The sequence below is a fragment of the Cystoisospora suis genome (assembly GCF_002600585.1).
Source record: "Cystoisospora suis strain Wien I chromosome Unknown contig_572, whole genome shotgun sequence".
NCBI lineage: Eukaryota > Apicomplexa > Conoidasida > Eucoccidiorida > Sarcocystidae > Cystoisospora > Cystoisospora suis.
In genome coordinates this window covers 7496-18398 of record NW_027153373.1, presented here as the reverse complement: position 1 = coordinate 18398, position 10903 = coordinate 7496, and the positions used below count along the sequence as shown (strand labels likewise).

Sequence of the window (10903 nt, the reverse complement as noted above, 5' to 3'; positions counted from 1 at the left end):
AGAAGAAGAAGAAGACGTTGTCGACTCGTGCTTGCTGTGTACCCCCCCTATTCCTCCTCCTCCGCTACCATTCACTGTAGGAGATATACCCGTGCTATTGGTAGATGTGGAAGAAGCCGCTCCAAGGCCACCTCCCCGACTATACCCCGAGGCTTTCCCTCCATAGTGACAAGGATGATTTGGACTGTTTGTCGCCCTCCCTTCCATACCTCCCCCTCTACCCCCTGCTCCTATGGACTCGCCCCCACCTCCTCCTAGGCCTTCTCCCCCTTTGAAAACCCCCGCTTCACCGCGACTCCCGGGACCGGCAACCGAACGATGAAGATGAGAGCGAAGATCCTCGTCATCCCGTGTTGTGCCTGTTGCCGAAGAAGTGAGGGAATGGCCTGCATTCCCTATCCCTCCCGCTGCTGAAGATAGAGACGAAGGGATAGACCCACTACTACCAGCAGAACCTAAAGAACAAGGAGGAGGAGGAGCAGGAGCAGATGAAGATGCGGTAGTAGAACTCGTAGTAGTCGCCGCAGTAGTGAGGCGATTCCCGCCCCGTAGAGCTGCAGTCGCCACCCCAGTAGGCATTCCTCCAGCTACAAAGGTTGAGAGGGTGGTCAGTTCCTTCATTAAGATTGCGGGGGACGCTCCGCTTGTCACATGTTCGACCTCTTCTCTTTGCGCTCGTCTTCGTCTTTCACGACATCTCTGTCTAGCTAGCCGTTCATGCTGGAGTTTCCTTTCCCGATCTAATCTTTGAGAGGTGCGTAATTTCAGCATCTTCGCATGCATATCTGCTAAAAGGCCTTGCTGTCTGATTGCATGCACATCAAATTCATTCGCTTCTTCCACGAATGCTTCTTGACGTTCTTCATCGAAGTCCTGTAATAAGAGATCTTCGTACTGACGATTGATCTCTCCTAACGTCTTGAGTAGACATCCATGCAGTCGACGCTTCAGACGAAGCTGTCGTTCTAAATGATTTAAGCGAAGAGCCCTCTCTGGTTCAGACCGTGGAGGAAGAAATCTCTTGTTCGAGATATACAACTTTCCTAACGTGGTCGCCCCCATTTGTCTTCTCTCTTTCTTCGAATCGACACAATAAGCTGCGGAAGTATCAGACAGGGGATGTAGTAGCGAAGTCGATTTATCTAGACAATCTGACGAAGAAGAATAGGGACCATTCAAACCACTTAAATGACGTGAATGACCAGAAAGAAGAGATGAAAACAACGAAGAATCTCCTTCTAGAACGAAGGATGAAGATGATGCTCCTTGGTCACCCTCTAGAGCCACTCCTTGTTCTTCTTCTTGTTGTTCTCCTTGCTGAGAGGTGTTGATGAGAGCACCTGGACTTGTAGAAGATGTCTCGAGTAAGCTACCCCTAGCTGATTCGAAATTTGAAGTAGACAGCAGGCAAGAGGAAATAGTAGAAGAAGAAGATGAAGATAAGGAGGATGAAGAGCTGGAATAAGAAGAGATCTCAGAGGTGATAGAACCAAGGCGACTATGAGTTGGAGAAGAAGAAGAAGAAGATTGATGGAGATGACACGACCCTTCTTCGCCAGTTGGATTCAATACACGCGAAACAGTCTGACCATGACGAGAGAGAGAAAGAGTCATCTTGTCACCTTCTCCTTCTTTCTCTTCCTTGATCTTAAGGCCACTTGGGAGATTGGAGCCCGATTCTTCGTTCGAATCTTCTTCACGATCATGACGCACAGTCTTTCTTTTCCGACTACTTTCAACTGAGAAAGGCAAAGTGGATGACGAAGAGATCGATTGATTCGGCTCTTGAGAAGCATTCCTCACGTCCGATACATCTTCATTTTCTTCTTCTCCAACCCCTCCTTTCCCACCCCTCGTCTCTACTTGGTTCTTACCAGCTTCATAGCCGTCACCATCTTCTTCTTCTTTTACGGTCTTCTTCTTCTTCTTTGCTTCCTCCTCGTCGTTGTCTGTCTTTTCTTTCTTCTTCTCTTTCTTCAGTCCCCGAGGTCTCTCACACGTAGGGTGTCTCGCGTCCTTTGAAGAAGAAGTCGACGCGGAGAACCTCGCTGATTCTTCCCCCCCCTGTGTGGAGTAGGGCGAAGATGCAGAAGAAGAAGAAGAAGCAGAGCCCGAGAACGAAGAAGAAAGCTTCTGTGCATCTTCATTCTGACTGTCTGAAGAAGAAGCAGAAGAAGAACAATCTGCCGGGGCCAAAGAAAGAGAGGAAGATGAGGAATCGACCTCTCTAAAGTGTAAAATGCCATCCCTCTCATCAACGTCTTGATCTTCTTCATCTTCATGCCTTTTTCTCTTTAGATCTTCTTCTTGTTCATCTTCCTCCTTCTCGTGATGTGTAAGAAGGATCGCGACTTGCTCTCCTTGTCCCTGTTCTTCTTCTTCTTCATCCTCCCTGGGACAAAAGCTTTCTTCACTTCTCTCAAAGAGGAAACGCACGCCCTCGTGCTGTTGCAATCGTCTATGTAGAAGTTTTTCTTTTAAAAGATTTCTTTGCTCGCAGATCAACGATCTTATACGCGGAAGTATCGATGGATAAGCAGGGAATCTCTCCGATGGGACAAACGGCCATCGCCGGCATGCCCTCTTCTTTGGAGGAGGCATCTTTCTCTTTTCTTCTTCTTTTCTTCTTTCTTTCTTTCTGGTCAAGATGGAGAAAGGATTACGAAAACGGTCATGTGGTTGGTTAGCTTCTCTTTCTCTTGTGTTCTTTCTACTCTCGCCTTTTTCCACAGAAGGAAAAGACAGAAACGAGAGGATCCATGAGAGGGGAGAATGAAGAAAAAAGGAAGAAGAGAAGAAACTCTCCAAAAAGTCATTGAGTAGACAAAACAAGAAGAGTTAGAAGAAGAGATCGACACTTCACTCGCGCCATGTTATCATGATGGCTTAGGAGAGGTCAATCAGCGCGGGGGAATCCGCACTGTATCATGAGAAAAGAAGAAAGAGGTAGACGGGAGACGAACGGAAAAAGAGAAGGAAAGATGAAATAAAGACAACAGAACACCTCGTAAGTGACGGCTTCTCATGAGGATGATGAGAAAGCCCAAGAAAAACGAGTCGGAGAGGTAAAGACAACTGAAATCCCTTGTGCTTCTCAACTCCCCAAATCATAGCTCAAGGACAGGAGGATGAAAGGAAAAGAAAGGAGCAGAAGACAGAGTCGTGAAGAAAAAAAAAGAAAGAAAGAAAGAAAGAGAGACAACAACTGTAAAAAGACACGATGAAACGTGCGAACTTAACTTCCCTTTCTTCCCTTTGGACAGTCACGGAAGAGAGAAAGAGAGAGAGAGACGACTCCAAGCCCCCTCGATGCTGTCTCATGAGGAAGAAGTGAAGGAGGTGGAGAGAAAGAGAAGTTTATCTCTTGAAACAGAAGGAAAGAAAAAGAGCACGTATGCGATGCAGCCTTTCCGACTGAGTATTTACTCGTTGCTATTGCAAACAAAGGAACAAAGAAGGAAAGATGACAGAGATCCTTCTCTTTTCAACATCTCTGGACCAATCAATGGGGAAGTTTGCTTAGTGTTGAACTTTTCAAGTCTTTTCTCTGTAGAAAAAGAAAGCATGTCTAGCATGAGAAAGTGGAATGAACTCCCGTCGCCCCTCTTTCCCGCTACCGTTACTGTTGGTTGCACCCGGAGGACCAGCAGTCTTCATAGATGATGATAAGAATAATCTTGTTTTGCATGCGGAAAGTCGAAATCGACAAACATAGCTAGGAGGTCAATAACCATACAGACCCTTGGGCATGTCGTGGGCTTCTTTTCTTCCTTTTTTTTCTTCTCCTGCTTCTACTGCATGCGTACAGAGCTTTTTGCAACTCCCTACATCAGGATGGCAAAAACATTTCACGAAAGGACAAAAGAAACAGACACCTCCTTTTGTCTTCTTTGTACTGTTTCTTCTTCTCATTCCTTCTTCTCTGTTTGTCCGAGTGACTGATTAGTTGTTCCGAGGAACAACGTGCTATAAGAAAGAAGACGCCGTCCTGAAACTTTGTCGCAGATATCTGAAGGGAGAGCAAGATGTCGGAGAGACTTCTAGCTACGGATAATAGATCGATGAGAATCACCCCAAACCGAGCTTACCGCGTTTCCTTCATTTTTTTCTTCTGCTTCGAAAACGAAGCAGGTCTCTCCGTTGTACTGTCATTTCTACAGATGAAAGATCTGTTGTCTTTTCGTGTTACTCCTCGAAGAGACGGCGAGCTTCGTGAGACCTGTTTGAAACAGATCTATTTATCTCTTTCTCTATGTTGCTAGTTTAGATCAACAGAGAGATGGCTTTAGGTAAGTATTCAAGAACGAGAGGAAGAAACGCATGATGGACGACGTTGTCTCTTCATGATTCAAGAGGAAGAGTCAAATCATCTCTTTCCTTGGTTCTAAAGGCCCGAGACGCGATTTTTCTTTTTCATTACTTCTTCCGTCGGAAGCGACCTAAGGTTGGTCTCCGGGAAGGCAGGAAAACGAGAAGAAAAAAGTCGTACAGCGCCAAAACGAATTACTATACAGACATCTCTTAGACACATGATCCAGACAATCAACCCTCTCCGAGGAGAAGGGTATATATGAGTCCATTGAAACTCCTGCCTTTCTGAGCTTTCTTCTGCTTCGCTGTCGCCTACGTTGTTTTCTTCTGATGCCGGTCACCTAGTACATCCAGACGTCGCGATTCAAGGTTCTCTTCCCATTGTCATACGTAAGCTCATACGCGCTTCCCCGTCTTTTTTACAGGGTCGATGAAGGTTGCCTGGAGGAATGTTGGGTCTTGGCTTTCACAGTAGGGAGATCACACGTACTGCAAGGAATAGGTCCATAAGAGTGGCGAATGAAAGGAAAGAAATCTCCTGTCTCCCCCGGTTCGGATGATGGCATGCGCCTTCAAAGTGATCGAGAGAGGTAGCTAGCTAGCTAGCTAATTAGCCAGGAGGACATGACGTGACTACACACAGCATTTATTTACCAGTGACTAAAGACCTTCTTTCACAAAGGACAAAGTATTGTCTTCGTCCTCCTGAATACATAGGGATGCGTTTGCCTCTGAGCTGTGAAGAATAAGAAGAAACGTTCTAGTCGATCTCCGATGGTCCCCTAACAAGCCTGTCGAGAAAAGAAAGCAGATCATTCTTTGCTACACAACTCATCTGAATGAAACTTAAAGTCACTTGTTAGCTAGCTTTTGAAAGAGGGGAGAGAGATAAACTTTCCGGTTATGTTACCAGCACGACCTCTTTGGAGGCTTGGATCATCCTCATCTACCAAAACACTCGAACTCGGTAACAAATCTTTGAATCTACAAGAGTCCCGTCCCCACTGAAGGATCTCTAAGCTTTCCGTATCATCCCCTTTACTAGACGTCTAGAGAGACATGGTGGATTGCCGTTATCAAGGAGAAAGACTAATTCACTTCACTGACATGCATCTCTCGGGGTACGTCTACTGACACGAACACTCCGATCAATCAGAGAGAGATGCTGTAATTCTGTAGTAAACGAAAGAACGGACAAGACTTGAGTGTCTATCTACAAAGAAGGGTCACATCAACAGTGCGCTTGCTTTCTTTTGCCCCTGTCTACCACTTCTTCATGTTCCCCATGCTGGTACTCTAGGTGATCGAAGAAAACACACTGCATTTCTGTCGCCTCGATCGGCGTCTTCAGTCAGAAGATGCAGGGAGATTACACTCATCAAGTTGAGTTCAGCCGATCGGTTCCTTCTCACTGAAAGAAGAGAGTTTCAGTTGATACCATCTAGCACTCGGCTTATCGCACACACTCTCACGGCTCCTCTTAGACTAGCGAAAGAAAGAGTTGTGCGTAGTATCATTGGACTTGCAAAGAACATACGAATCTGTCACACCTCTGACCAACAGTGAAACGTCTTAGAAATTGATGAGCGAGAGGTCTACTATTATGAAAGAGTCGTGATATCCATCATCTTCCATCTCCCGTGTCAGTTAGCAGCACTCCTGTATCTGTCTACCCTTGACCTATTTCTCATCTAGCTCGACTTCGGGCAAAAGATCAATCAGAAAAGAACCCTCGCTCGGTTTCCTGGTCTGCAGAACTGAATCAACAATGTGTTCACAAGGCGAGCTGAAGATATTTTATCTTTTCAACAACACGGAAACCTCTCCATGAAGGATTCTGTTACTTCCGTCAGACTGACTCCGGTCGTCTCCCCCTCTCTCCCTTCTTACTTGACTACTCCCTCCTGCGGTGTCTATACACCTCGTCGTAACTAAGAGACGAAGTCCGCAAACAGATTAGCCTCTCCTTTGACGTTTCTCCCTTGTACGTCAGCCTCTTTCTTCATGTGCCGTCATGGAGAGACCATGAAAGTATTTAGGTATATCCCTCTGCGCGGGTTACTCCTTGCAAGAAGCATTCACGACCCAGCCTCTTTCCTAATCTTGCCTTTCGCGTCAAACCGTCTCCTCTACATAAGTCGGCACACTCACCCCCCTGTCGGCCGAAGCAGGAATGAAACTGTACCCTGTACACTCTACTTCGTCTTTCCCATACATCCATCCATACTTACACCTCTCTACATACATAAATATATATATATATATACATATATGTCTATTATAAACATGATCTTGTGTCTGCCTTCCACGCGTACATTGTTTGTCGCCTTTCTATTAGTTCCTTATTCGGCCCATTCACACCTCATTTTCTTCATTCTCTTGTCTTCTTTTTCACACCACGACGGACGGGGTACGTCCTAGTACCTTTCTCTCTCTATCTTCAACTGAGGAGATTCTACGCCATGTTCTTCTTTGCTCTCCATATCCAGTTCCACGCAGGCAAACGTGTTAACTCTCTTTTGTCCCTGAGACAGAAGAGTTTGAGACAGCCTTGCTCTCTCACATACAAGAGAACTTCCCTAGACAGGAATCACATGAAGAAAGATAAAACGTTTTTTTCTCTCATGGGAGAAAGCAAAGTCATCATGATCTCTCGCAACTAACCACATGAAGGAAGACGAGCCTCCATGAGCTCCAGGACACCTGGGCTGATAGACCAGCACTTCTGGCATGCTGCGGTTAGATCACGTACAAGATGTAAGAGAGGGATTCTTAGTTCTTCATATCTACATAAACTCTCATACAAATAGATACAATCCAAGCAGTATCGATCTCCTATTGTTTCACCCACAGAAGAGGTATAGACCTCGCCTGAAAGAGAAGAAGACTCTTTCGTACTGGCCGGTAGAAAGACATCCCTCTTCAAGTGATGGAGAATCTTTTCTTCGACGGTATCTCCTTCTCTCTCCTCTTCTCCTCCTCCTCTGGCTTCTCCTTCATCTGGATTAGGGTTGCATCTTAAGTCGTTTTCCTTCTCTATCTCTCTTTCTTCTCCCCCATTCATACCTAATTGAGACACCACTCTCTTCGACGAATGACTCCCCTCATTCTTCTTCAAAGACTTCCCCTGAACCACAGCTTCTTCTTCTTCTTGTTCAACTCCACTGTATCTACCTTGAATCTCTACATAAGAAGATTTCATATTACGATGAGAAGAAGAAGAAGAAGTAGTTGTAGTACAAGTCGACACAGAAGAAATCTCATCTTCTCTGTTTACATGAGAGCTCTCCTCCTCCTGGCAAAATGGGGTAGTAGACGTCCCTTGAACTCTGTCCTCCAGTTGTGTAGAAGAGCCTCGAGAGGGGGATCGATTCTGTGCTTGTACAGAATGGCGTGTATGGGCTTGACGAGTATGGCTACTACTACTACTATTACTACTAAGATGGAGATGGGATTGGGGGGAAGCGAAGGCAACAGCCGATAGTCGCGATTCAAATCGATAGGAAATCTGGTGAAAGGTCCGAGCGAAAATTTTACTCACTGCTTCGCTTGGCAGTAAGCGATGAACGACCTACAACAAGAACAACAAGGACCACATACATACACATACACATACATACACATACACATACATACACATACATATACATACATACATATACATACACAAGTATGAAGCGGCTTATAATCGGGCTACTGGCTCTGTACTTCTGTAGACACACTCTAACACACGGAGCTATAGGGAGAAGAAAGAGAGATACGAAGGAGTCTTCTTGACTATATTTTTCTCTCTCTTCCTCTCTCTGCATGCATGCATGCAAGCTACCTAACATGTGCTATGATGAATCCAGACTACCCACGTTGTTCCTCCACGTACTCTCAGCAAAGTAAATCACACCTTAACAACTTACCCCACACATACGTATATATATATATGTATACATGATTCTTCATGGCTTTTTGAAAGATAGAGAGTAAGCAGCCCTTTCTTTGTCTAACTGCAGTCCATTCATTTTGCATATCATACAGCGCATAAGAAACACCAGGACAGCGTCTTTCATTCTCTATCTCGCTATGTAGGGAGTTAGACACAGACAGCACATACAGACGCAAAACTTCTCTCTCTCTCTACATATATATCAGCGAATACATGTAACTCTCTCTCTCTGTTTATATACGTACATATATATATATATATATGTTTGCATGCACACAGTCAAGGTCTGAACGCCAGCGATATGTTTTCCTCGACACATACAGAGCGACGACCCTCGTTCATGTGGAGACATGAACCTATCCGAACGTAGCTAGATATGTCTATAGCAGAAGACTTCAAGATGAACCGCCTCAGAACCCCTCAATTGACCGTATAAGCCGACGCAACATGATATTTCTATCTTTCTCTCTGGCTCACTTACTTTATGCAAAGATGATGTATCTTTGACAAAACCGCGTACGGCTTCATGAGGGGGAGGCGCGAGAATCTGTTCTGTCTGTAGATCTTCTTCATTCACGTCAAGACTTTCTTTCTCTCCGTTGCACTTCTCTTCTTCTTCTTCATTGTCTTCTTTCCCATCGTCATCTCTCTTTTTCTTGTTCGTCTTCTTTCTCTTCTCTTCGTCCACCATCGTAGAAGAAGAGGAAGAATGAGATTCTTTATCTTGATAGGTTTCTCTAGCTGTCTTCTGTGAAGAAGAAGAGGACGTTATAACTCGAAGACGGGTTGGAGGGACATGAGGCGTTGTGAGCCAGCGTAGCGAATGGAATTCGTATCGATCGATCAAGATATCTCCTATCTTCTGATAAGCCTATCATACATACACCACAGACACACAGACCACAGATCCATACACACGAAGAATGGTTAGAAAGAAAGAGCTAAAGAGAAAGAAAGAGTCCAGGATAAAGAAAGACTGAGAGAAAGAAAGAAACAAAGAAAGAAACAGGAGAAGAAGATCCCAGCAGATATAGATGAACTGTATGATATACATATATCGATGTACCGAAATAATGGATCTCTCTGGAGCGAGCTCTTTCTTACAAGAGAAAGAGCAGAATCGGAAAGGAAGAGCGCTCTTTGAGTAGACTACATAAATCTCATCGTACACGAGAGAGATTCTCTTGATCTTTTCTCACTTTGGTCTCCGCACTGAGAAGAATTTGGCAGGTCTGCTGCAGAATTTGTGAAGAGCGGCTATGGGCGTCAAGATGAGGGAATATCCCCATGTGACTTAGAGCCTGCTGAGACAGAGGAAACAAAACAATAGGAAGATAAGAAGAAGAAGAGGAGGAGGTGGGGAGAGGAGAAGAAGAGGCAGGAAGAAGGAGATCTACTGGCCATGGAGAGAAGTTCTTGAACTTTCCTTCGCGAAGAAGAGTGTCAAGATATCTTCTGTAAAGACGATTTTCCTTAGCCTCCCGTCCCACTTCCTCTTCTTCTTCTCCTCTACAAGAGGAGTGAAAAGAAGAGGGAGAAGAAGAAGAAGAAGCGGACACGTCTCGTGGACTTTCCAAGCGAGGTAGAAGAAGATCAACAAGAAGGGATCTTAAGATAGCAAAGCTCCGGGCGCAGAGAGCTAAAGAAGAAGACGTGATCTTCTTGAGGCGTCCACGCTTTACAGCCCTTCCTTCTACAGTAAGTTCGAGAGATGTACGTGAATAGTATTGTATTGTATAGGCTAAGGCAGGAAGAAGAAGAGGGAGAAGAAGAGGAAGTAAACGTAACAAAGAGAGATACTCGTTGATGATCTGCATGAGGAAGAGACAAGAAGAAACGGTATAAAACTTCTCTTCATTGAAGATAAGCATCCGGTCAGAAATGACAGCAAAACTTCTTATTCTGTCCTGCTCGTCAGACTTGCATGTACAGCAAATCTCAACAACTGAAGAAGAAGAGGAGGAGGAGCTTGTCGGATTCTCGCCAAGAGCGTCTTCTGTATCGACTTCTCTCTTGTCTAGTCTTCTTTTTCTTCTTCTTTCTTCTCTCTCGCTATGACGAGGGTGATCCTGTTCGTCTCTGTAAATCTCTTCTTTTTCTCCAATCTCTTTCTTTTTTTCTCCTCTTTCTTCTTCTCTTCTTCTTTCTTCATGCTCCTCTTCTGCGAGAGCTTCTTGTTCTTCTTCACGTCTATTCCCCGAGAAATTTCTCTTCTTCTTTTCGTCCGTAGATTGGGGTGCAACAGATCTCTGGGGATGAAGGACGTGTGAGACCGCCCGCTGCTGTCTTCTTCTCTGAAGCACAATGGACTCTCTGCACGCGATCCGAGATAGATAAGAAGAAGAAGAGGAAGACGAAGAAAGAAGAGAAAAGTGAAGAAGATCAAATAAGGTCTGATCGAAAGAAGAAGGAATGTCTGTACGTGTCCATGTCTCTTTCTCCAAAATTACATTCAGCTGTGCGATCTTCGATTCGTGAAAAAACTCCAAAACGCCTGCAAATCCCCCCACCCCCCCCCACACAAGACAAAGAAAGCAGGCAAAAGACAGATACACGCCATACACATACTCACCCGTATGCATACAGAGATACACATACATACATACATAGACATACATACATAGACATACATACATACGTATACATAGACATACA

General features: G+C 44.9%; 2 protein-coding genes across 2 annotated transcripts in view; both read right to left on the bottom strand.

The window, feature by feature from the left end:
* Window positions 1-264: 264 nt before the first annotated feature.
* Window positions 265-3629, bottom strand: CSUI_001447 (uncharacterized protein; the record flags this gene model as incomplete). Its single annotated transcript, XM_068061653.1, has 1 exon — window positions 265-3629. A coding segment is annotated over exon 1 (2337 nt), but the record flags the coding sequence as incomplete, so codon positions are not given.
* A 3280-nt stretch (window positions 3630-6909) lies between these two features.
* Window positions 6910-10903, bottom strand: part of CSUI_001446 (vps54 family protein) — an 11113-nt gene continuing 7119 nt past the window's right edge. Inside the window, exons 4-6 of the mRNA XM_068061652.1 lie at window positions 9448-10742; window positions 8730-9119; window positions 6910-7882 (exon numbers count right to left, since the gene is read on the bottom strand). Of these exons, the coding sequence (XP_067926371.1) occupies window positions 6971-7882; window positions 8730-9119; window positions 9448-10742 (2597 nt within the window). The 3' untranslated portion in view covers window positions 6910-6970. The remainder of the gene's footprint in view (window positions 7883-8729; window positions 9120-9447; window positions 10743-10903) is intronic.